Source organism: Enhydra lutris, unplaced genomic scaffold, assembly GCF_002288905.1.
Source record: "Enhydra lutris kenyoni isolate GAN:26980312 unplaced genomic scaffold, ASM228890v2 scaffoldscaffold1, whole genome shotgun sequence".
Lineage (NCBI taxonomy): Eukaryota > Metazoa > Chordata > Mammalia > Carnivora > Mustelidae > Enhydra > Enhydra lutris.
In genome coordinates this window covers 67,206,631-67,233,613 of record NW_019154085.1, presented here as the reverse complement: position 1 = coordinate 67,233,613, position 26,983 = coordinate 67,206,631, and the positions used below count along the sequence as shown (strand labels likewise).

The following is a 26,983-nucleotide window of genomic DNA, read 5'->3' as shown; positions in this document are numbered from 1 at the left end:
TATCTTTCACATCACCAGAGCTTCATCGAAGAAGGCCACCGCCTCCACCACTGCTCCCACGCCTGCTGCCTATCTCCTTCAGGGTCCTCATAAGGTCCTCTAATGCCTTAGTGCATTGACTTGGCCACAGCAGTAGAAAGTTTGCTGGAGGGCACTAGCCTCCTGAGGTGGTGAAATGGAAGTGGAAGGAAAACCGAGCGTGGGGACTGAAGGGTGGGAGCGGAAAGGTCCTCCTGATACGTAAGAAAAGATCTGTTTCGTTTCATCTTCTTCACGATGCCACATATTTCTGCTATAACCCCCCACGCACACTGTGTGTCAAGAGATGTGGCAATCTGTACTTTCACAGCCCACATGAAAATCTGGTCCACAGTCGGCCCTGACTGGGAGGCTGTTCCTCTGGCTCATCGATTCTGAGGTCAGCCCAATTGGCTCCAAGCCTCAGAGCTGCAAGGATGACACACGGGAGAAATATGTGCTCATTTTCCCCTCTCACGAGGTGCCAGCACTGTTTGAGCTGCCTGAGTCATGAAGATTCCCATCACTCTGAGTCTGAATCCTCACTCAAGCGGCCCCCACGAAGCAGCTTCTCGGGAGGTGTGTTACAAGCTGCCTGGCAGAAACGCGTGCGCCAGCATTACAATCTCCTGCCTCCCTTATAGGATAGGGGCTTCTTTTTATACTACAACAGGCTGGCTGTGCTAAAGAATGTCCAATAAAAGCCTAGCGAGAGCTTTGCCATATGTGGGCCAAATTAAATTAAGGAGCATAATGCTCACTATTGTACTTATCAGCATTAAAATAGAGGATCACCATCAGGGGAACAAAGCCCCAGGACATAAAAGACTATTTCCTTTCTGTCATTTGCTATACACAGTTACAGGCTCACGGAGGAAGTGGGGCAGAGGAGCGACACCCCAGCCACTGATTTCTACTTTCAACCTGGAGTTGCCTTCTCCTTAGCCACATTAGCTCCCACCCCACTGTACACAAAGGGGAGCACCTATCTTCTCCATGAGGCTTTGTCCCCAGACTTCAGTGCTGGCATTTTTTCCAACCATCACAGGACGACAGTTTTACGCCAATCAGAGTTTATTCCTTAGCTGGCTGCGATTTACGATTTGTTACAATGACAGTGATAAAGAACACAGAGCAGGAAAAAGCCATGGGCTAAGCATTTGGAGCCTGGAACCTAGATTGGCAGCAGAATGTAACAGTATCTCAAAAGGGTCAGCTCTGGAGTCAGAAGGCCTGCATCCAAATCCCGACTCTGTCACTTGACTAAGCCACGCTGGCAAATTACTTTTTTTTTTTTAAGCTTCCACAAAGGCAACTGATTAACAGAAAACAATACTTTGAGGAATCCTGTTCATAGACAGCGACCACGGCAACCCCGTTTCCTGCAAGTGTTGTGGGGGGATGGGGTGGGGCGGTGAGATTGACATTCTCAACCCACCTGACCTTCACTCCTGAGCAAGCAAGGGCTCTGAGGACTGACTGGGACCCGGGTCCTGGGGTTTGGGTTCTGTTTCTTCCTGTGACCTGGAGTTTGATGTGGAGGGCAGTGATGCCCAGAGATGTGACCCTCTGGGTTACACCCTGGGCAGCCAACATGGCAGCCTAGGGAGAGGACACATCTGGGTTAGCCTTCATCTTCATCCCACCAGTCACATGGCAGATGGTTTCCTTGTCAGAAAGATCAGTGACATGGACAAAAGTGTCACTGAAGGACACAAAGATGTGGCAGATACCACACACATTTTCTCTGTTAGCTACCTGAGGTCCAAGGCTGAGGACCTGTTCTTCCTTCTTTTCTTTCCCCTTGAAGGGGCCATTTCTGCAGGGCTTCTCCAGACTCTGCCACCAGAGAGCAAATGACTCGTCATAACTTAATGTCAGAAATTATAAAATGTGGACCTCTTTCATCAGGTAGTTACATGAGGATTAAATAAGGTAATATATGTAGAACACTTAGTACAATGCCCAGGAATTTGTTAATAAGTATCAAATGTTAGTTGTTTTTAGTGTTGGAGAGAGGAGTTCTGATTTCAAACCCAGACCTGCCATTTATTCTCTGTGTGACACTGGGTGACCCTCCCGATGAGCTGATTAGGGGCAGAAGTAGGTAAATCTGATACGTACAACTCAGCACTGGTCTCTGGACCAGCATGTGGAACCTACTCATCTTAGCCCTCCTTGTTTGGTTTACTTATCAGTAACATGGAGTCAGTGATACCATCAGAGAGGTAAGAATGAGAATCACATGAGATCACTGTGGGAAAAGATCTGGACTCACAACAAATGTTGAGTGAATCTGAATGATTATATTGTTTTTATTCCCGGCAATATTTCTTGTCATGTTTGGGTCTTCCTTATGAACTCCTCCCTCTGATTCTGCCTGCTCTTTATCTTTCCCTGGTACCTATCTGCTCCCTACACTACCCCTCCAGGACTCTTCTGGCATGTTCTCTTATAAAGCTGCAAACGCCCATCCTCACATTCCCAGCTTGCCCTGCAGCTCCCTGGCAGGGCCACCCCAGCAAACTGCCAATTGCTGGCCAGTGAGATGCAAGTGGTGTCCTAGGGACTTCTGGGAAACAGAGACAGACTCCTGAAGAGAGCCCCCTTCCCATCCAGCCCTTCCTTCCTCTTTGGACATTGCCAGGTGAGGAGGTAATGCTTAGTGCTGCTTCAGCCACCTTGTGACCCTAAGTGGGGGCACTGCTGATACACTGAAAGTAGCCGAGAGATGAAGAGGGCCCATGTCTTAAATGACATCCCCGAGCAACTGAACCAGCACTGGAAGTTCTGTGTTTAGACCTCTATCCTGAGGGATTCTTAAATATACTGGTTGGAGGGTCTGTTAATTGCTGCTAAGAACATCAACATTGGCATGATTTAGCTTTCTTCTTACTCTGCCCATTCCTTTCCCTGGCATCTCCTTCCCCTTGGCTTCCTTCCTGTCAACCGCTGGGTTGATCCACAGGATTCAGGTGATCAGCAAGCACAGAGGGCAAAATGAGACTTCTAGCTCCCTGGGGCAGGCATGTCCTAGCTGATGAGTTATTCGGTATCCTATTGTTGCTGCCACCACCCAAAGATGGAGCAAGAAGAACACTTCTTTCATAAAAATCTGAGCCTTAAGAGGGGTGTTGGAAGTCAAGTCAAGAGACTTACTGAGTACCTACTGCACATCCTGGAAACAGGGAGAAGTAAGATTCAGCCCTCACCTTTGAGAAGTTGACCTGCTAGCATACAGTCAACCACAACACCAGGCAATACGTGAAAAGCGACAGAGATCGATAAACCAAAGCATGGTCTGTTTATCACCAGAGCCCTGACTGTGAGCTATTATTGCTCACAACGTCCTAAGGAGCTTGTGCCAGAATGTAAATCAACTTATCACCAAGTACATTATTTAGCTGAACCGATATTTTTTACATAGCAAACTTTCTTGATGAGGAAAGCTGTGGGTTGATTTACATTCTGATAAAAGTTCACTATTTTGTCTCGAACCAGGATTTTGAGTAGTTCTGTTAAAATGGACTACAAAGGTTCAAGGAGCGTTGATGAGCACTGAGGTCATCATGGAGGAAAGGGCTACGACAATGTATCTTGATGAGATCGCTAAGAGCTGAAAAGAAAGGCATGAGCAGAGAGAACAGAGGTAGATGCATTGGTCAAGCAGTAAGTCTGACCGCACAGGGTGCATATTGGGACAAGGTGGAGGTGAGTCTGGAAGACAAAGTCCAGCAAGACAGAAAGAGGCTGGATACGGCACACTGAGAAGTCTGAACCTCTTTTGGTCTAAAATGGGAAGCCATTAAAGTTCTTTGAAAAGTCAGAATATGCTAAGGACAATTGATCAGGTGTCAGAAATAAAAGCTGGTCTATAAAGACAAGAAACAAGAGACAGAGGGGATGAGATAATGGCAGGCCCAGACCAGGGAAGGACTCTAAGAAAATGACTGGAGGTGGGGATGCATGAGAGGCAGGGATCAAAAATGACTGCCAGAAAGAAAAACTGACTGCCAGTTTTTCAAACTGACTGCTAGTCCGCTGAGAGTGTCTGTGCAACTCACCACAGTGGGAGGGTCAGGCACAAAAGGTGCTTTGCTGGGGACTTTTCTGCCAAGGCCCTGGTATGTAAGTCAGAAACACATGGCCAGCAGGGTTGGGCATGGGAGTAAGGGGTTCAGAACAGAGACCGGAGAACTATGCTCACTGAGCTGAGAGTTGATATCAGAACACACCAGTGAGAGAGGATATCACCCAGGTGAAGAGCAGAGAAGAAAGTCAAGGACCTGGAGAACTGCCTCATTTAATGGTGGGTGGAGGAGGAGAATGGAGCCAGAGAAGACAGAGACCAGGGTATCCTAGAGGAAGAGCCTGAAGTCCACAGGTCCACAGACACCCAAGGAAGAGGACAACCTGAAGCCAGCATGGCTCATGGAATGGATGCTGCTGAGTCTGATGAAGATGAGGTTCTAGCCATTGGGAGCTAAAATTCCCAAGAGCAGTTGTAGAGACATGGGGAGGGCAAAGATCAGATTTTAGGATAAAAAAGGGAGGGGTAGGTGATGGAATGAAGTAGATGACCTGGATATCAGTCTAAGACAGTCTGATAGTAAAAGTAAGAGGGAGGCCAGGGCTAAGAGTAGCCTCTTTTGTAGGATGTGGAAAGGTATAAGCAAAAGGGAAAGAGACAGCAGAGAATGAAAGCTGTGGAAGCGAGTGTGTCCTCCAGGGCCTGGAGGGCAGGACCACAAATGAAGGCATTAGTTAGCCTGTTCAAGGAAAATACCTGTAGTCTTTTGACAACAGCAAAGGAAGGAAGAACAGCTGAAGAGAAAGAGAGATTCTGAGATTCAGGAAGCCAAGTTGAAGTTGCTCACAGCACTACCCTGATATGTGCAAAGTCAGCCACCAGCTGAGGTTGAGGGGGTCAGGCTTGGGCTGGAGCCAGAGCCATTTACCAAACTGGGTCACTGAGTCGTCCAAGGTCAAAGCACTGGAAAATGGCACTAGGACCAGAACCCAAGTCTTCCACCTGCCAAGGTCAGTGGTCTTCCTGCTGCATCAGAAATTCTAAACTTTGTTATTCTAGTATGAGATGACAGGCCTATAATATTTCCTCAAGTGCCCTTGAATGAGCTGTTTTATTGGGAAACTAGTCTACTTTATAAGCAGTCCAACAACAGTTTGAGACCACTAGAGAAGTACTGATAATGTAATTCGTCAAGTCTCAAAAATATTAATAAGAAATCTCAGAAAACTAAGAAATATTTTTTAAAATTACATATCAAAACCACTTCTTTTTCCAAGTGAAAAGATGTACAGAAGTTTCTAATGATCTGCTTCTTTCTCCAAATCCTGGAGTAAATTTTTAATGAACAAGTCCCTACAACTGATTTAGAGGAAAATATGAAAGGCAAGCTTCATCCTAGTTAGACCGTCCCTTTGCCACAGTCTGCTCTTTCCTATACTTGCAGCCTCTTCTTGGTGACACATATGACAGAACCTAAAAACATTTTCTGGGAAAAGGTAGGTTATGGAGATATCCCTGAAGAACTGGAAGCCTGGGTGTTCCTTGAGTCTCCCGTGCTTGATGTCCTGGCCTGGCCTGGGCTGATTTAAAGTGACCTAAGCCTACATTTAGCCACAGGCATTGTCCTCTGCAGACCCGAGCAGCTCCTGTGTACCATGAAGATGAGCTATAATGCTCTACTTATTTTGAGTTATATTTAACTAGAAACTGTGGGTAAACGGGCAATTATATTCCCTTTTTGCTTTATCTTAAACACAAGGTTTTCCCCCCTTGGACTACTTTGGGCTGGACAATTCTTAGTTGTGAGGGGGCTGTGGTGTGCAGGGTGGGATGTTCAGCAGTACCCCTGGCCTCTGCTCACCAGATGATATCAGCACAACTCCTCCCTCTGAGGCTGTGACAACAAAAATATCTCCAGACACTGCCAAATGTCCCAGAGGAAAGAGGGGCAAAACTGTCCCCAGTTGAGAAAAATCACTTTAACTGAATAAGGCCAAGTACCTGCTTTACTATGAAGAGAACCCAAAAAGCAGGATTGTGTCCAGGTTGCCCTGCAGAATAAAGACTTTTTGCCCACAGAGGAATGACCTCTGACCTGGGAGAGTCTGATAAAAAACACTTTTTGGCTCTACTCTCTCCAACTCTTCAATATAACACATTGTCAGAAATACTTCTGTTTCAGTGTCCTTGGGCACAGAGCACCTGAGTGTAAGACCAAGAACAGTATGGATATGACTCACCAACTTTTCTCAGTGACAACAGGAGAGTTGCTTGAAGTCTCTGCATGGCCACTGTTGAATTCTGTTTGTGGACTTCTTGTATGATCTATGGGAGCCCCTCAGAATGGGCAGAAAACAAACAAGAAAACAGACAAAAACTTAGAGATCTATGGCTAGGTTCAGAGGCAGGGTTAGGCTTTAGCGCCTACCCATACTCCACAGCACCTCTCTCCCTGCCCTCTTGCTGTTCTACAGCCTTTGTCTACACACATCATCAAGACTGACCTGCTCTGTGATCCCAGCCAGCAAACTCGGTAAAATAATTCACAGGTACGAGAAAACAAGCTACCTTTCTTCAAGAGATAGAGATGGTGGACAGAGATTAGAAGCCCCCAGGAGAGCTCAACTGCCAGGGTGGTGTGTAGGAGTTGGAATGGCAGTGTGCTAGACAGCAGGCCAGTTTCCAGTTCCAGCTAGGCAGGGCGGGGCTGGTGCTGATGCAGAATGTACATCGGGGAATGGACTGTCCCAATGTGGATAGGACAGACTGTAACTAGGGAATCACTTCTGGAGTCATCCATTTCTACACTGTAAAGGAGGGCAATTCACTGATAAGTTTCTCAAGAGTGGGAGTAACAAATACAGTTTCTCCTTTCTGTGACCATGGGTGCCTAGCCATATCTAATCAATCATGCCCCTCTTTTCCACTAAATCTTAATTCAGGTTCAAGTTCCTTTTTTTTTTTTTTTAAGATTTATTTATTTATTTGAGTGAGAGTAAGCTTACTCGAGTAAGGGGAGAGACAGGGAGAGAGAAAGAGAGAGAGTCCCAAGCAGCCTCCCCACTGAGTGCAGAGCTCATGGGAGGGGGTGGGCTTGACATCCGGCTTGATCTCACAACCCATGAGATCATGATCAGAGCCAAAATCCCGAGTTGGATGCTCAAATAACTGAGCCACCCAGGCTCTCCAACTTCAAATCCCTTCTCCTCCTCCTTCTTCTGTTTTGTTTTGTTTTTTTAAAGATTTTATTTATTTATTTGACAGAGAGAGAGAGAGCATACGCACATAAGTAGGGAGAATGGCAGGCGGAGGGGAGGGAAAATCAGGATCCCCACTGAGCAGAGACCTGGATCAGGACCCCGCATCATGACCTTAGCTGAAGACAGACACTTAACCGACTGAGCCACCCGGGTGCCCCTCAAGTTCCTTCTTAACATGCTTTACATCAGAGGTTCCCCTGGTGCAGGTGCCACATGGTCATGACTTCATGAGGACAACAAAGAAAGCATCAACATCACTTAGAAACTTATTAGAAATGCACATTCTTGGGCCCCACCCAAGACCTAGTGAATTAGAATGTCCAGTGGTGGCAGCTGGCAACCTGTTGTTGTTTTTTTTTTTTAATTTTATTAAATTTTTTAATTTTTTAATAAACATATAATGTATTTTTATCCCCAGGGGTGCAGGTCTGTGAATCGCCAGGTTTACACACTTCACAGAACTCACCATAGCACATACCCTCCCCAATGTCCATAACCCCAACCCCCTCTCCCAGTCCCCCTCCCCCCAGCAATCCTCAGTTTGTTTTGTGAGATTAGGAGTCACTTACGGTTTGTCTCCCTCCCAATCCCATCTTGCTTCATTTATTCTTTTCCTACCCCCCAAAACCCCCACGTTGCATCTCCACTTCCTCATATCAGGGAGATCATATGATAGTTGTCTTTCTCTGACTGACTTACTTCGCTAAGCATAATACCCTCTAGTTCCACCCAAGTCATTGCAAATGGCAAGATTTCATTTCTTTTGATGGCTGCATAGTATTCCATTGTGTATATATACCACAACTTCTTTATCCATTCATCTGTTGATGGACATCTAGGTTCTTTCCATAGTTTGGCTATTGTGGACATTGCTGCTATAAACATTCAGGTGCACATGCCCCTTCGGATCACTACATTTGTATCTTTAGGGTAAATACCCAGTAGTGCAATTGCTAGGTCATAGGGTAGCTCTATTTTCAACTTTTTGAGGAACCTCCATGCTGTTTTCCAGAGTGGCTGCACCAGCTTGCATTCCCACCAACAGTGTAGGAGGGTTCCCCTTTCTCCACATCCTCACCAGCATCTGTCATTTCCTGACTTGTTAATTTTAGCCATTCTGACTGGTGTGAGGTGATATCTCATTGTGGTTTTGATTTGTATTTCCCTGATGCCGAGTGATGTGGAGCATTTTTTCACGTGTCTGTTGGCCATCTGGATGTCTTCTTTGCAGAAATGTCTGTTCATGTCCTCTGCCCATTTCTTGATTGGATTATTTGTTCTTTGGGTGTTGAGTTTGCTAAGCTCTTTATAGATTTTGGATACTAGCCCTTTATCTGATATGTTGTTTGCAAATATCTTCTCCCATTCTTTCAGTTGTCTTTTGGTTTTGTTAACTGTTTCCTTTGCTGTGCAAAAGCTTTTGATCTTGATGAAATCCCAATAGTTCATTTTTGCCCTTGCTTCCCTTGCCTTTGGCGATGTTCCCAGGAAGAAGCTGCTGTGGCTGAGGTCAAAGAGGTTGCTGTCTGTGTTCTCCTCAAGGATTTTGATGGATTCCTTTCTCACATTGAGGTCCTTCATCCATTTTGAGTCTATTTTCATGTGTAGTGTAAGGAAATGGTCCAATTTCATTTTTCTGCATGTGGCCGTCCAATTTTCCCAACACCATTTATTGAAGAGGCTGTCTTTTTTCCACCGGACATTTTTTCCTGCTTTGTTGAAGATTAGTTAACCATAGAGTTGAGGGTCTATTTCTGGGCTCTCTATTCTGTTCCATTGATCTATGTGTCTGTTTTTGTGCCAGTACCATACTGTCTTGATGATGACAGCTTTGTAATAGAGCTTGATGTCCGGAATTGAGATGCCACCAACTTTGGCTTCCTTTTTCAGTATTCCTTTGGCTATTCGAGGTCTTTTCTGGTTCCGTATAAATTTTAGGATTATTTGTTCCATTTCTTTGGAAAAATGGATAGGATTTTGATAGGGATTGCATTAAAAGTATAGATTGCTTTAGGTAGCATAGACATTTTCACAATATTTATTCTTCCAATCCAGGAGCATGGAACATTTTTCCATTTCCTTGTGTCTTCCTCAATTTCTTTCATGAGTACTTTATAGTTTTCTGAGTATAGATTCTTTGCCTCTTTGGTTAGGTTTATTCCTAGGTATCTTCTGGTTTTGGGTGCAACTGTAAATGGGATTGACTCCTTAATTTCTCTTTCTTCTGTCTTCTTGTTATAGAGAAATGCCACTGATTTCTGTGCATTGATTTTATATCCTGACACTTGACTGAATTCCTGTACAAGTTCTAGCAGTTTTGGAGTGGAGCCTTTTGGGTTTTCCACATACAGTATCATATCATCTGCGAAGAGTGATAGTTTGACTTCTTCTTTGCCGATTTGGATGCCTTTAATTTCTTTTTGTTGTCTGATTGCTGAGGCTAGGACTTCTAGTACTATGTTGAATAGCAGTGGTGGTAATGGACATCCCTGCCATGTTCCTGACCTTAGCGAAAAAGCTTTCAGTTTTTTTCCATTGAGAATGTTATTTGCGGTGGGTTTTTCATAGATGGCTTTGATGATATTAAGGTATGTGCCCTCTATCCCTACACTTTGAAGAGTTTTGATCAGGAAGGGATGCTGTACTTTGTCAAATGCTTTTTCAGCATCTATGGAGAGTATCATATGGTTCTTGTTCTTTCTTTTATTAATGTGTTGTATCACATTGATTGATTTGCGGATGTTGAACCAACCTTGCAGCCCTGGAATAAATCCCACTTGGTCGTGGTGAATAATCCTTTTAATGTACTGTTTTTGTTGGATCCTATTGGCTAGTATTTTAGTGAGAATTTTTGCATCTGTGTTCATCAAGGATATTGGTCTGTAATTCTCATTTTTGATGGGATCCTTGTCTGGTTTTGGGATCAAGGTGATGCTGGCCTCATAAAATGAGTTTGGAAGTTTTCCTTCCATTTCTATTTTTTGGAACAGTTTCAGGAGAATAGGTATTAATTCTTCTTTAAATGTTTGGTAGAATTCCCCTGGGAGGCCATCTGGCCCTGGGCTTTTGTTTGTTTGGAGATTTTTGATGACTGTTTCAATCTCCTTACTGGTTATAGTTCTGTTCAGATTTTCTATTTCTTCCTGGTTCAGTTGTGGTAGTTTATATGTCTCCAGGAATGCATCCATTTCTTCCAGATTGTCAAATTTGTTGCCATAGAGTTGTTCATAATATGTTCTTATAATTATTTGTATTTCTTTGGTGTTGGTTGTGATCTGTCCTCTTTCATTCATGATTTTATTTATTTGGGTCCTTTCTTTTTGATAAGTCTGGCCAGGGGTTTATCAATCTTATTAATTCTTTCAAAGAACGAGCTCCTAGTTTCGTTGATTTGTTCTATTGTTTTTTTGGTTTCTATTTCATTGATTTCTGCTCTGATCTTTATGATTTCTCTTCTCCTGCTGGGTTTAGGCTTTCTTTGTTGTTCTTTCTCTAGCTCCTTTAGGTGTAGGGTTAAGTTGTGTATTTGAGACCTTTCTTGTTTTTGAGAAAGGTTTGTACCACTATATATTTTCCTCTCAGGACTGCCTTTGCTGTGTCCCACAGATTTTGAACAGTTGTGTTTTCATTATCATCTGTTTCTATGAATTTTTTCAATTCTTCCTTAATTTCTTGGTTGACTCATCATTTTTTAGAAGGATGCTGTTTAGTCTCCATTTATTTGGGTTCTTTCCAAATTTCCTCTTGTGATTGAGTTCTAGCTTCAGAGCATTGTGGTCTGAAAATATGCAGGGAATGATCCCAATCTTTTGATACCGGTTGAGACCTGATTTATGACCCAGGATGTGATCAATTCTGGAGAATGTTCCATGTGCACTAGAGAAGAATGTGTATTCTGTTGCTTTGGGATGAAATGTTCTGAATATATCTGTGATGTTCATCTGGTCCAGTGTGTCATTTAAGGCCTTTATTTCCTTGTTGATCTTTTGCTTGGATGATCTGTCCATTTCAGTGAGGGGAGTGTTAAAGTCCCCTACGATTATTGTATTATTGTCGATGTGTTTCTTTGATTTTGTTATTAATTGGTTTATATAGTTGGCTGCTCCCATGTTAGGAGCATAGATATTTAAAATTGTTAGATCTTCTTGTTGGACAGAGCCTTTGAGTATGATATAGTGTCCTTCCTCATCTCTTGTTATAGTCTTTGGCTTAAAGTCTAATTGATCTGATATAAGGATTGCCAGCTCAGCCTTCTTCTGATGTCCATTAGCATGGTAAATTGTTTTCCACTTCCTCACTTTAAATCTGGAGGGGTCTTCGGGTCTAAAATGAGTTTCTTGTAGGCAGCATACTGATGGGTTTTGTTTTTTTATCCATTCTGATACCCTGTGTCTTTTGATTGGGGCATTTAGCCCATTAACATTCAGGGTAACTATTGAGAGATGAATTTAGTGCCATTGTATTGCCTGTAAGGTGACTGTTACTGTATATTGTCTGTTCCTTTCTGACATACTAGTTTTAGGGTCTCTCTTTGCTTAGAGGACCCCTTTCAATATTTCCTGTAGAGCTGGTTTGGTGTTTGCAAATTCTTTCAGTTTTTGTTTGTCCTGGAAGCTTTTTATCTCTCCTTCTATTTTCAATGATAGCCTAGCTGGACATAGTATTCTTGGCTGCATGTTTTTCTCATTTAGTGCTCTGAATATATCATGCCAGTTCTCTCTGGCCTGCCAGGTCTCTGTAAATAAGTCTGCTGCCAATCTCATATTTTTACCATTGTATGTTACAGACTTCTTTTCCCAGGCTGCTTTCAGGATTTTCTCTTTGTCACTAAGACTTGTAAATTTTACTATTAGGTGATGTGGTGTGGACCTATTCTTATTGATTTTGAGGGGGGTTCTCTGCACCTCCTGGATTTTGATGCTTGTTCCCTTTGCCATATTAGGGAAATTCTCTACGATAATTCTCTCCAATATACCTTCTGCTCCCCTCTCTCTTTCTTCTTCTTCTGGAATCCCAATTATTCTAATGTTGTTTCGTATTATGGTGTCACTTATCTCTCAAATTCTCCCCTCGTGGTCCAGTATTTTTTGTCTCTCTTTTGCTCAGCTTCTTTATGCTCTGTCATTTGGTCTTCTATATCACTAATTCTTTCTTCTGCCTCATTTATCCTAGCAATAAGAGCCTCCCTTTTTGATTGCACCTCATTAATAGCTTTTTTTATTTCAACTTGGTTAGATTTTAGTTCTTTTATTTCTCCAGAAAGGGCTTTTATCTCTCCAGAGAGGGTCTCTCTAATATCTTCCATGCCTTTTTCGAGCCCGGCTAGAACCTTGAGAATCATCATTCTGAACTTTAGATCTGACATATTACCAATGTCTGTATTGATTAGGTCCCTAGCCTTTGGTATTGCCTCTTGTTCTTTTTTTTGTGGTGAGTTTTTCTGCCTTGTCATTTTGTCTAGATAAGAATATATGAAGGAGCAAATAAAATACTAAAAGGGTGGCAAAGACCCCAGGAAAATGCACTTTAGACAAATCAGAAGAGACCCCAAATCATGGGGGGGGAGAAGGGGATAAAAAGAAGTTCAGAAAAAAAGATTAAAGAAAAAAAGAAAACAAATTTAAAAAATATAAAAAAGAAAATATATATATTAGACTGGTGACTAGAACAGGGTCACCCACTTAATTTTGGGAGTATTTTAGTCTCTTAGAAGAAACTACCTCCCAAAATTTTAAAGAATGAAAAACATATATAAGGGTAAACACATTGAAGGGATGGAATATGTCTATAAAGATGAAAAAAAAAATTTTTTTTAATTTCTAAAAAAGGAGTTGATAAAGTAAGTTGGTTGGGAGAATAAAGAAAAAGAAAGTGGAGAGATTTTGCTCAGGTTGGAGACTAGAACAAGCCCAGAGCTAGATTTATGGCATATTTTGATCTATTAGAAGAAGTTGTACTCCAGATTTTTTAGAAGAAAAAACCCTATGTGTATACAAAAAATAAAGTTAGATACAATGAAGGATAAAATATGACTATAATAATGAAGGTTCAAAAAAGATTAGTATTTTTTTTTTTATGAAAAGTATTGTTAAGATAAACTAGTTAAAAAACATTAAAAGAGGAAAGGGTAAAAGTTTTTAAAAAATTTAGAAGAAGAAAAAAAATAAAGTTAAAAAATTTTAAATTAACTGCAAGACTAAGGAATCATGGGGAGAAAACCATGAATTCCATGCTTTGCTTTCTCCTCCTCTGAAATCCTGCTGTTCTCCTTGGTACGTGAACTTGGTCTTGGTTGGATTTCTTGTTGATCTTCTGGAAGAGGGGCCTGTTGTAGTGATTCTCCAGTGTCTTTGCCCCAGGCAGAATCGCACTGCCCTAACCAGGGGCCGGGCTAAGTAATCCTTTCGGGTTCACTTTCGGGAGCTTTTGTTCCCTGAATGCTTTCCGTAGAGTTCCGGAGGATGGGAATGAAAATGGCGGCCTCCCAGTCTCCGGCCTGGAGGAGCCGAGAGCTCGGGGCCCCACTCCTCAGTGCACCCTCAGAGACAATTCAATCACTCCCGTGTCCCTGGCCTCTGGCTGCACTCCAAGGTCACCCAGCCTGTGACCAGTTCAAGGTGACCCTGAGCTGAGAGCTGACTCCTCGGCTCTGTCTCTGTAGCTGGCTTCCCTGCTGTAATACCTGCGAGCTCTGCGACACTCAGACACCCCCGATCCTTCTGTGACCCCACGGGACCTGGGGCCACACTGACCCCGCATGGGCTTCACCCCAGTTTAGCCTCTGGAGCAATATCCCTCAATGGAGCAGACTTTTAAAAGTCCTGATTTTGTGCTCCATCACTCTGCTGCTTGCGGGAGCTGGCCCCTCCCCCTGCAGTCTATCTTCCCGTCGCTTTGGATTCACTTCTCCACCGGTCCTACCGTTCAGAAGGTGGTTGCTTTTCTGTTTCCAGAATTGTTGCTGTTCTTCTCTTTGGTCTCCTGTTGGATTTTTTTTTTTTTTAAGATTTTATTTATTTATTTGACAGACAGAGATCACAGTAGGCAGAGAAGCAGGCAGAGAGAGAGGAAGGGAAGCAGGCTCCCTGCTGAGCAGAGAGCCCGATGCAGGGCTCGATCCCAGGACCCTGGGATCATAACCTGAGCCAAAGGCAGAGGCTTTAATCCACTGAGCCACTCAGGTTCCCCTCTCCTGTTGGATTTGTAGGTATTCACAATGGATTGATAAGCTATCTAGCTGATCTCCTGCTACCTGATGTAGTCTCAGCCTGCTACTTCTCTGCCATCTTGACCCCAAACCTCTGGCAACCTGTTTTTAATAGGCCCTCAAGGTGATCTGGATTCATGCTGAAGTTTGACAGACACTGCTCCAGATCAATGATTCTTAATCTGCGCTGTATATTCAAATCACCTGGGAAGATTTTAAATGTGCCTAAACCCAGCTCCTAGAGATTCTGAAATTGTCCTGGGGTAGGATTGCGTTAATTTTAAGAAGCTCTCTGGATGATTTTACCGTTTGGCCAGGGCTAAGAATTAGTTTCACATAGTCACTACTAATCAGTTGGGATAGGGGAGAGAGTGCATCTATTTGCTATCCTTATTTCAGGTCATCTAAAAGCAGCCAAGCCAAAATATAAACATGAAGATATCTGTAAACTTGGCAACTGTGACATACTACAGAAGATGCATAAAATGTATAAGGTTGGGGGTGCCTGGGTGGTGCAGTTGGTTAAGCATTCAACTCTCGGTTTCAGCTCAGGTCATGATCTCAGGCTTGTGAGATGGAGCCCCACCTCGAGCTCTGTGCTCAGTGGGGAGTCTGTTTAAGACTCTTCTCTCCTTTTCCCTCTACTCTTCCCCTCCCCCATCCTGGGGCTCTTTCTCTCTCTCGCTCTCTCTAATAAATAAATCTTTAAAAAACTTATAAGGTTGAAGTTATGATGATTGAACATATAGCATGACAAAGAGTACAGAAAAAGAAATATATAAATCAATTGTTTTATGTTGTCTATTCTGGGAAGGGTAAGCTCTGATTCTGTGTTATTAGTTTGGTCCCTTAAACATAAATATCTCATGTGTAAAAGAAATGTAATTCTTTGAGCTATCAGTGATAGATAAGACCATCTGTTATTGTTATTATTATTGCCATAAACACCAAAAGAATAAAGATAAAATTTTAAGTGGAACATTATTATATTTTTATTATTACACACAAAAACATTACGACCAAACAGTGAAACAACGTTGAAAGAAGAAGCAAAAGAAATCAAGAAAAATAGCTGCAGCCTTCCAGAATTTCATTAACTGATTCCCATCCTTCCCTTCCCTGCCATCCCTTGACTGACCAACTCCTCTAGTGAGAGGATCAGGCAGGTTTCCCCCTCCTGGAGATTCTAAAACACTGTTTGGCCTAAGCTCACTTATAATACTGTGACAAGCAACATAAAAGCAAGAACTGACTTTAAAAGGAGAAAGAGGAGCCTACTTCAGGGGCATAAATAACTCTGCTTCCTTATTAAGAAGGAACGTTGACAGGAATAATCTTTACCCCTGTGCTCTGGCCCAATTTGGCAGAACCAATAGCTACCACACACTGATCAAAGCCCAGATGGTGTCACCCAGGTGGAAAGCTGAGATTGCTGTTGTCTCCACCTATCTGAGATCTTCGGAATAAAGAGAAGGAGTAACAGCCTAACAGTAATTCAGAGAGGAAAGAGCAAAGCCAGAAAAGATCACCAAGCCCCTTTTGGTTTGGGACTCTCAAGAGAAAAGTGCTACGTCTGCCTCCTGAGAAGAAGCTTCACCATCTTTCCCTGGAACTTAGCAAATGTTCCCAGTTACTTTGCCTGGGTTCCCAATAAAAACCCACAGAATTTCTGTTCATGTAATTGAAGGGAAAACTTACTCCATGTTTCTTATTCATTTACACTTCAGTCATCAAAATATTGATTTTTAGGAGTTATTTGAAATATAAAAATCAAACAGAAAACTTTCAGAATATTCTTAATAAAGATTAGATGAAGTCTGTTCCTCCATCCCCCAGCTTTGCCTGAAGAGCAGGGAGAAGGATTTGAGTCAGAGTAAAAACATAAACTTAAATAAGAAGGAGGCCAAACTATTGAGTTGAAAGCAAACCCAAAATTGTGAAATATTTTTAAGTATGTCCTGGTGACAGTTGGAATCATCTGGCATATCTTTGGCAAATTAATTACTGAACAAGGAGATTGGAGAAACGAAGATACAGAGAGAACCAGAAAGGTAAAATAGGGTGGTCACTCAAAGTGGAGAGAGTAAGTGAAGGAATAAGAGCAGTGAGATGGCAGTAAAAATTCAATGATGAGCTTGCATAGCTGACCTGAGGTCCATACAGGTGGGGCAACAGAGGCTTCTCCAGATGGGGCTCTTTTCCTTAGAGGTACATCCCTAAGTGTTTCGGTTCAATGAAATGAATCAGTTCGAGGAGAGACTTCTCTGAAGGAGTTGAATCCTTCCAAAGTTGGATTGAACTCAATGAGCCATTCATATTTCCCAGGAAAGTCAAGCCAATTCTCCACTGGACCATTTTGGAATAAGATGGAAAGGCATTTGGCTGAAAACATGGGAGCAGGCAGTGTAAACTCAAATGCCTTTGGGGCATCCCAGGTAACATAAATGTGTGCACTGTCAGGCAAAGAGGGTGGGAAGTGGTGGGGTTTGTGTGAACCAGAGAATGTACACCCCACATGAAGACGTTTGGGTTCAAAGTTTTGTTAAACTGTGTCTGCCCAAACAAAACACACCTTCATGGTGATTACAACTGGAAGACCTCCTATTTGTGACTTCTACTAAGTAGAAAGTGTCAAGGCCATGAGTCAGTAACAGCTAGGCATCCTGTTTCTGAAAATGGAAAGTGTGTGGTTATTTCCATCCCCAAGTCTCCTCAAATTCAGGAAACCCTGTTGCTCCCTGGGCTCCCCCTCTTACCACTCCCTAACTTCCCTGCTCCAAGGTAAAGTCCCAGTTCTGTATTTCCTAAACAGAGGCTGGGTGGCAGGTTCCAAAGGAGTGGGAAGTGCCCAGAAATTCTTCACTGGGCCTGGCAGATAAAATGCAAACTCTACTGTGAAATTCAGAGCAACTCATCTTTATGTTTCAGAAAATGCTGGCATTAGCATTAAAGGCCATATTTTCGAAAATCACAGCTTCTTTCAGCAGAAGTCCAAAAACTTCAAACTGCAAAAAGGAAAGATTCTGGTATTTTTTAAATGTTTAAAAAAAACTGGTTTAGTCCATCAAATGCTCTCATTTTACAATGGTGTTAACTAATGGAGGGAGGCTTAGACCAGGTACTCAAGTTTTAATTTCTTGTCCATGGTGCTCCTCCCCACCATAAATGTTCTGCATTTATAGTTTGAGATCCATGTATCAATGTGACAGTCATAGAAAGACCTTCTTGAGAAGCCGAACCAAGGTAGATCAGACAGAAATGTGTCCACGTCCACTCCAAGAGGGGGGAGTTGAGGAGAGGCAATAGGTAAGGAGAGCCACAACTAGACCAGTTTCCCCAGTAAACAGGTCAGTGGGCAGAGGGGGAAGCTGCAGGGAAGCTGAGAGTATCTCTGTCTACTCTTTCCCTTTTGTGAAATCACCGGTTGGGATCCTCTGTAAGGCTGCCCCTGAATTTAACCAGCTGTCTCCTATAGAAAAACAGAGGGTCCATATCAGGTGGTCATTTCCATTTCTGGAACCATCTCTGGAACCTTCTCTGGAATGTCTCTGAATACAAGACACCCATCCCCAAACTCTAATGACCTCACCTGTGTGGTCACTAGGTTCACAGTGGTCTTGATCCTGGACACCTCCCTTGCTTTCCCCTGTGACAGTGGGCTGCAGATCACTGCTTTGGTCTGAAGGGTGCCCTGTGGAATGAAACAAAGGAGGAACTTATCAAACTTATGCGCCCACACCTGGATTCACTACCCAAGTGGGTGACACAGTGTGGCTAGGGAAACCCACACTTGTCTCACGGTTCAAGGCACCAACACGATAAACCTCAGCAACAGATCCAGGGCTTATTTTTAAGATTTAATACAGTGTGGCTGGAGAGGGCCTAATTGTAGAAAATAGGGGAAGTGGTTAACTGTCCTGACTGGACTCCCTACTAGTTTGGTGACTTGATAATTCGGATAAGCTCTGTCTCAATGATTGTGTTAGTCAAACAGGGAGCTTAAGTGTACCAGGATAGGGCTTCTGGTTGGACAACTGCATGGTTTTCCTATTTCCTTTTCAGTTGTACCACCAGGGAAGTAAAAGGAGGGATAAGGTCTACTCCTTTCTTCCACATCTCTGCCCCTTACTCATGTCTGTCCTTTCATTTCATCCTGTAGTCCTGTTCACTGATGTTTGTGGGTCGATAACCAATAATGCTGTCATGGAAAAGATCGACTACATGTTCCACTAGGTTGAGGACTCTCATAATCGCAGCTTTTCATTGTCCAGTCAGTTTAGCTCATGTTGATAAATACCTAAATACTTCTCTACCAAACAGCTCATGACTTGAGTGGAAAAATACTGAAGGGTCTGTCCTGGTGGTCACATCTCTTCTTCCACTCTCCATGACCCTCAAGGGCATGATGGGTTGAAGATGTTCTACCACCTCAGACTACCTCAGGTATCTGAAGAGGGCTGGTTCTTTCCAGTTGGATCCCTTGGCTCTAGAAGAAACCACACTGGTAGCAGGGGCCCTAATCCCCGCAGAGGAGATATGCTGCAGGCTTTGCCCTGAGGAAGCCCCATCTCCTTTTCCTCTGACCTGTGATATAAACCTTGTTCTCTCTCATCCCGCACCTTCTTTCTGACTCTGGCTGTTTCATATTTGTTGGTAGTACTTCCAGATATACCATATTACAATATTTGGGATCTCTGACCTTTTTCTGTTTTTATTTCTTTGGATGGGATTTTTTTTTTTCCATCCTGTCCTTCTCTCTCCTTCTGAGTGACTCTCCTACCTCAAATATCACCTTCCCACACCCAGCCTGATGGCACCATGTCTCTCCAGTCCCTTGAGGTGGCCTAGCAAACCCATTAAGCAATGCCGGCTGCCTCAGACTATACTTAAAAAGATACTGTCCCTACTCTCATGGAGCTTACATACTAACACAGAGAGTAAGAATAAAAAGAGATAACAGATGTAAAAACACCCTAAAACTTTTAAGAGGGTGAGCTGGGTAGACTAGAGTCCCCTCAATATTCCTATCTATTTAGAACCTCAGAATGTGACCTTACTTGGAAATAAGATCTTTTTAGATGTAATTAGTTTAAGATGAGGTCACACTGGAATAAGGTGGGTCTTAAGTTCAACGATTAGTATCCTTATAAGAAGGCCATGTGAAGACACAGACACAGGCAGAATGCAGTGATAATGAAAGCTAAGGATGGAGTGATGGGTCTACAAGCCAAGGAATGCCAAACATTGTCAGGAACTACCGAAAGCTAGGAGAGAGGTATGAAAAGAATTCTCCCTCAGAGTGTCCAACACAAACCAAACTTGCTGATTTTGGACTTCCAGCCTCCTGAACTGTGAGAGAATAAGTTTCTGTTGTTTTATGCTACAAAGTTAGGGTAATTTGTTATGGCAGCCCTAGGAAACTGACATGAAGAGGTAAAGCTGACAGATGTTAAGAAAAAAGAGACAGAAGGAAAAGATTAGGTACATGTATTCAGCTTGATTTTGTTGGGGGGTGGGGGAATGTCAAGAACAGGAGTTAGGGAAATGTCCATTATTTTCATTTAACAAACACAGATGTATAGGTTATTATGTTCCATGCAGTGTTCTAAGCCCTTTATAAAAATTAACTCATTAATCCTCATGGCAACTCTAAAAGGTAGAGGCCACTATTTTCCCCATTTTACGGTTAAGGAAACTGAGGCCCAGAGCAGTTAAATGACTTGCCAAGAGTCACTTACAGCTGGAGAGTGGCAGAGCCAGTGTTCAAATCCAAGCAGTTTTGCCCTAAAGCCTGAATTCCTAAATATTACATGGTACAGCCCCATTTATGTAGCCATTTTAAAAATCATTAAACTCTACTCTTATTTTTTCCTTTATAAGTGGCAGTAAGAATTCAGCCTTTCTTTCTTTCACGTGCCTGGGCCTCTAAGGTCCCACAGATCAGGTGCTATGGGAGGAGGCTCTGGGCTGGAATGGCATTTGATGACCTGCTTGGAGGACAGACCCAGAGGCAAAGTTTCCAGCAAGGGCACTGTCTAGGTAGATTTCTCGGTTGGAGATCTAGGCTGGGTAAGCTTTTCTGGCCTCATAATGGGTTTGGCAAACAGTGCCTACTATATCTGGCAGAGGAGGCGCATACAGATGAGGCACAAAAGCCCAACCTTCCCCTCCTCACCACTGCTGGCCAATTGCAGCAGGAGCCCATGTCGTTTCTGGCTGGAGTGACAGCTGGTCAACAGCCATCTTATCAGAACAGAAAGAGGCCAACTTGTGGGAGGTCTGACAGGCAAATGCCACCAAAAGCAGCACTGAGAAAGTAAAATTATTTTTTTGAAGAACAGAATCTCATTGACAGATTTTTTTTTTTTTTTCAAGAGCCACATCAGAAACGCTGGTCTCAACATAAAACAATTCTGGTAATTCCAGGCCTACGAGAACATTCTCCACTTTTATTCTCCCGTGCTTAATGCCAGTCATTATCCTGGTCAAATTTTGACGGAGTTCAAAGAAAGTCTTGCCTGGTAATTGTTTTCTCTAACTTGGGAACTAAGGAGGAAGGTTTTCCCTTATCCTAAAGATCAGTTTCTTGTCTTCTCTGGAACATCACTGTTTGGGGAATTCCCCTTGCCTTCAAGCACCCAGGGATTGTCACTGTTCTCTTCTGACTCCCAGCAGCCTTGGGTGGGATTTACTTCTTATAACTTATGCCCCGTCTGCTTCCGAAAAGGACCAGAGCAAGCCTCATAGATTGTTTGTTTCTTGTGCTTGTGTTAGTTGTCTCTAGCTTAGCATTCCTCTTAAGCCTGGGGCAGATGTGTCCGTCCTGGTTCCATTTGAGACTGTTTCTCCCACCTCCTTTCTAAAAGATTTTATTTTAAGTGCAGTTTTAGATTCTCAGCAAAACTGAGAGGGAGTTACAGAGATTTCCCATATATTCCCTGCTCCCGCATATGCAGACACTGCCAATACCTCCCACCAGAGCGGCATATTTGCTACAATCGATGAACCTACACTGACACTTCTTAATTACCCAAAACCCATAGTTTACATTATGGTTCACTCTTGATGTCGTACATGACATGGGTCTAGACACATTATAATGACATATATCCATCATCCTGGTGTCATACAGTAATTTCACTGCTGTAAAAAATCCTCTGGGCTCTGCCTACTAACCCCCTCCCACATCGTGGCAACCATTGATCTCTGTACCGTCTCCACAGTTTTGCTTTTCCTAGAATGTCACATAGTTGGAATCATACAGTTCGTAGTCTCTTCAGACTGGCTCTCTCCTCGTAAGATGCATTTATGTTTCCTGCATGCCTCTTCGTGGCTTGAGAGCTCATTTCTTTTTAGCACTGAATACTATTCCATCGTCTGGATGTACTACAGTTTATTTATCCATTTACCCACTGAAGCACATTCCGGTCGCTTCCAAGTTCTAGCAATTACGAATAAAGCTGCCTCACACATCTGCGTGGAGGTTTTTGTGTGGACATAAGTTTTCAACTCCTCTGGGTAAATACCAAAGAGCATGAAGACTGGATCATATGGTAAGAGTATGTTTAGTTTTGTAAGAAACTGCCACACTGTCTTCCAAAGTAGCGCCACCATTCGGTATTCTCATCAGTGATGAATGAGGTTCCTGCTATTCCACGACCTCACCAGCATTTGATGCTGTCAGTGTTACAGATTTTGGCCCTTCTAATAGGTGTGTAACAGTATATTGTTGTTTTAATTTACATTTACCTGCTGACATGATGTGGAGCATCAGACTGTCCCCTCTTGATGGGGAAAAAATAAATTTTATGTTGCTTTTGTGACCACCCCAAAAGCATTTAGCAGACTGTTCTGCACAGAGAGGATGTTCAGAGAATGTTTGGGGGAAGGACACCAGATCAAGAGTTAGGCAGTCTGTACTGCAGGGAGGTTTCTCAGTCACCATCTGTAAAATGGGGTAAGATTCCCAATCTATTTCTCAGGGTTACTGAGATAATTACAAAAATAAGGTGAGTGAAACTGCCTTGTATAAACTAGGAATTTCTATGCAAAAATATAGCATGTTAGGAAAATAAGTATTTCTCCTTGTTAATTAAGAAGGAAATAACTCCCACCTCTATGATCATTCCAGCTTATACAGTTCTGGTTTCCCATAAATCAAAGTTATTTACTTTCCTATAAATCTTTCCTAAAAAGATAAAGTTCTAGATGTATATAGCAGCTTTATTCAAAGTCACCCAGAACTAGAAACGAAGGTCATTCAGCTAGTAATTGGCAAAACTGTGGTATACCCATACTCTAGAAACCTGCTCAGCAATTAAAAAGAACAAATTACTCTTAAATGCATCAACACTGATGAATCATAAAAGTATTATACCAAGTGAAAGAAGCCAGATGCAGTTTACATACTGTATTACTCCATTTCTATGACATTTTGGGAAAGGCATAATTATAGGGACAGAAACTCCATTAGTGGTCCCCGGGAGCTAAGGGTGGGGGGAGATGGTCACAGAACGGGCAGAAGAGAGCTTTTTGGAAATTTTCTTTTTTCTTGATTGTGAAGGGGATGACCTGATTGTGTTCAACCAATTTTATCAAACCATTTGAGTTTTACTGTATATAAATTATACCTCAATAAATACGACTTTTTAAAAATCACCAGAACATAAAAAAATTAAAAGATAAAGTCTCCTCAAACTGACTGTCCCCAGAAAGCATGATCCAATCATTTCTAACCCACGAGGAGGGAAGTGTCTGGTGGGGAGAGCCTTGCTGTTGACGAGGGACCCTTCACAGCCATTTGTATCATTGACCATAGCTGGTTTTGACACTAAGTACTTGGCTCAAAGTCTACGAAATTAGCAGGCTCTGGTTGCTTGTACCTCTCAACCGTCACAACTTTATTGACGAGAATGGCTACCAGCTGTCACCTCTGCCTCCACCTCTGTGCTTGGTGATTTAGACTTCATGGCCACAGCAAATCAAGCCATGATCCTGCTATGGCTCTTCGTGTTGGGGTTTGAACTTCTAGCCAAATGGCTGTCGCTCAGCTGTTAGGCTGCCAATCACCCGTCACTGTGGGTTAAGCATGATATGCACACTGAGATCTTCCAACTCCTTAGACATCTGAAAGGCAACTTGCTTTCCACACCAGCAGGCAGCAAATCTGGGTGATATTTATCTCCTGGATTTTAGAATTTCTGACTTTATGGAAGGGGGTGAGGGGGGGACTTGGAATTTTACATTACAAGTTGCAGAAGGGCCTCAAACCAGTGGACGGGAAAAATGATGTCATTAGCCTACCACCTAAATCTTAACACATTTGAGGTCAGTGAAAAATTTATCTACATAAATGAATCAAGCTCTTGGCACGATGGAGCACAGTTTTTTTTACAAAAACAAAAACAAAACCACCTCAAATCTTTCATATGATATTATTGTATTTTAGTTTTCCTCTGTTAGATAAGCAAGACTTAAGATTCAGAAAATTCTCTTTTATAAAGGCTTTATGGTAACTGTATTTAAAATTTGACAGGTACTACTTTTTTTCTCCAAAAGTAAGAGAAATGGTTTCATCTGTTTGAAGTTATATTATTATTATGCTCATCCATGAAGAGTACTATACAGACAGATTTATTTCCCAGTGAAGTTCATATTTAGGAAGGGGGTGCAGAGAGGGAACTAACAATTACTGACTATCTACCACAGGACAGGTTCCATGCTTTGCACGTAATATCTGTAATCACCTTCACAATGGTCCTGAAAACTAGGCCTTTAGGAGTTCCAATTTATAGGTGAGGAAACTAAAACTCAGAAGTTAAGTAATTTTCCCTCAAACCATATGACAAATTATGGCACAGCAGAAATTTCAAGTTGATTGCTTTTTGTTTGTTGTTCTTTCCTTTTTCTTAAAATTTAAGTATAGTTGACACACATTACATAAGTTTCAGGTGTACAACACAGTGATTCAACATCTCTGTACATTACACTATACTCACTACAAGTGTAGCTGCAATCTGTTACCATACAAGGCTATTACAACACCACTGACTATATGCCCTGTGCTGTACCTTTTATTCTCATGACTTATACATTCCATAACTGAAGCCTTTATCTCCCACTCCCCTTCAGCCATTTTGTCCATCTTCCTGCCCCGCTTTGCTCTGGCAACCATCAGTTTGTTCTCTGTATTTATACATTTGATTCTACTTTTTGTTTATTCATTTGTTTTGTTTTTTTAGATTCCATATATAAGTGAAATTATATGGTCTTTGTCTTTCTCAGTCTGACTTGTTTCACTTAGTGTAATGACCTCTAGGTCCATCCATGTTGTTGCAAATGGCAGAAATCTCATCCTTCTTTATGGCTGTAAGACATTCCATTGTGTATGTGAACTGCTTCTTCTTTAACTGATCATCTATCAAGGGACACTTAGGTTGCTTCCATATCTTGACTATTGAAAATAATGTTGCAGTAAACACAGCGGTACATATATCTTTTTGAGTTTGAAGAAAATGAAAACATTTTCTTCAGGAAAATATCAATAGTGGAGTTACTGGATCATACGGTATTTCTATTTTTAATTTTTTGAGAAAGTTCCATACTGTTTTCAATGGTGGCTGCAATAATTATATTCCCACCAGCACTGGACCTGGGTTCCTTTTTCTCCATGTATTTCACCAATACTTGTTATTTTTTATCTTCTTGATTTTAGCCATTCTGACAGATGTATAGTGACATCTCATTGTGGTTTTGATTTCTATTTCCCTGACGATGAGTGATGCTGAACATCTTTTCATGTGTTTGTTGGCTATTAGTATGTCAAGTCCTCTGCCCATTTTTTGATCAGAGTTTTTTGGGGTTTTTTGGTTAAAGTAAAATTTTTTGATTCCAAAGTCCACTTGCTTAGATTGGTATATGAAACTCTTTTCAAAGCTTTGGCTGGTACCCTATGTCCATGTGCCATATCCAAGACAGAAACAAATGACAGATTGTGGTCTACAGGAAAGAGCATTGGGTGAAGACTGAGAAGACTGAGAAGAGGGCTTTGACACCAATTCTTCTTCTTCTTCTTCTTCTTCTTCTCCTTCTTCTTCTTCTTCTCCTTCTCCTTCTCCTTCTCCTCCTTCTCCTTCTTCTTCTTTTTTTTTAAAGATTTATTGTAGAGAGAAAGAGAGAGAGCACCAGAGTGAGCACACACAGGAGGAGGGAAAGAAGGAGAGAATCTTCAAGCCGGCTCCCCACTGAGCATGGGGCTCGATCCCACAACCCATGAGATCATGACCTCAGCCAAAACCAAGAGTCAGACACTCATCCAACTGAGCCACTGAGGAGCCCAGACAATTCTTAAGCTCACATAACACATTACAAGAGACAACTTACTTAAATTCTCTGTGCTTCTGTTTCATCTGTTAAGGGGGAAAACAAAATCTGTCTTTACACGCACAGGAGTCTTTCGAGGAAAAGAAGTCCAATCACTCTTGCCAGAGCAGTTAATTTTGTCCCTAAATGTTTCTTTATTATTATGTGGATATAGCCTAAATAACCATGATTCCATATGAAAAAAAGAAACGTGAAAAAAATTTCAAGATCCAGAATAAAGGCAACTTGAGTGCATTATTGATCACAGTCATGTTGAGTATAGTTGACAGGCTGAGGTGGTAAAGATGCCACTTTGGGCAGCACCTCTTTGTAGCCAGATTCTGGAGCTCTGTATGAGGTCCAGAAAGGAGAAGCGGATTCAAAGTTGAAGTACTCCTGGACTTCCTCTGAAAATTTAATCTTGGGTCTTGGGGGTGTAGACTGCTGCACCAAAGTTTCATCTTAAGCACAGCTCTGTGCCGTCAATATATCAGTCACAATCTTCAAGCCCATGTTGGCTCTTCACAGCTTCCTCTCTGCGAATTAGGTGAATAGCACTCTGGGCATTTCATTCTAACATGGAAAATAATTTGATTTCATAGCAAAGGACATTCCTTTGCATTCCAAGTCTTTCATGGCAAGAATTCCATTGTTTGTGCCCAAGTGAGGTTTGGCAGGGCCCATTTCTTGAAGAAACCCTGAAGCACAGGCCAGGCCTTCTCGCTGTTATATATTGTTTCCTTTAAACCAAGCTTCAGGAGCTCTGTATGTCTTACATGTGTCTGCATGTATCCTGTCACAAACAGGGCACATTTTCCCAAAGTAAAGGACAACACTTGTCCCTACAAACATTTCCCCCCTCCAAAATGTTAAGTCTATAACTGTCAGAAATCAGCCCCAACTTTTCACTTACAGAGAGCTAGAGAAATCCAGGCAGTGTGCAGGTAGACTGGGCCAGACTCCTTGCACAAACCTGAAGGTACTCTGTCTTCTATTAAACAAAGATTTAGAAGGCAGTGGAGCTAGTGTGTATCTCATAGTTCATCTCAAGCGTCGATACACCAGCTAACGCTTTCCCCTAGATGTTACTTTACTCTTATATGATAC

At 42.3% G+C, this 26,983-nt stretch overlaps 1 protein-coding gene across 1 annotated transcript in view; it reads right to left on the bottom strand.

Moving 5' to 3' along the window:
• LOC111140755 (myosin IIIB) overlaps positions 1 to 26,983 on the bottom strand; it is a 427,320-nt gene that overhangs the window by 112,590 nt on the left and 287,747 nt on the right. The window contains exons 31-32 of the mRNA XM_022492953.1: positions 18,117 to 18,206; positions 6,289 to 6,373 (exon numbers count right to left, since the gene is read on the bottom strand). Coding sequence (XP_022348661.1) covers positions 6,289 to 6,373; positions 18,117 to 18,206 — 175 coding nt within the window. The remainder of the gene's footprint in view (positions 1 to 6,288; positions 6,374 to 18,116; positions 18,207 to 26,983) is intronic.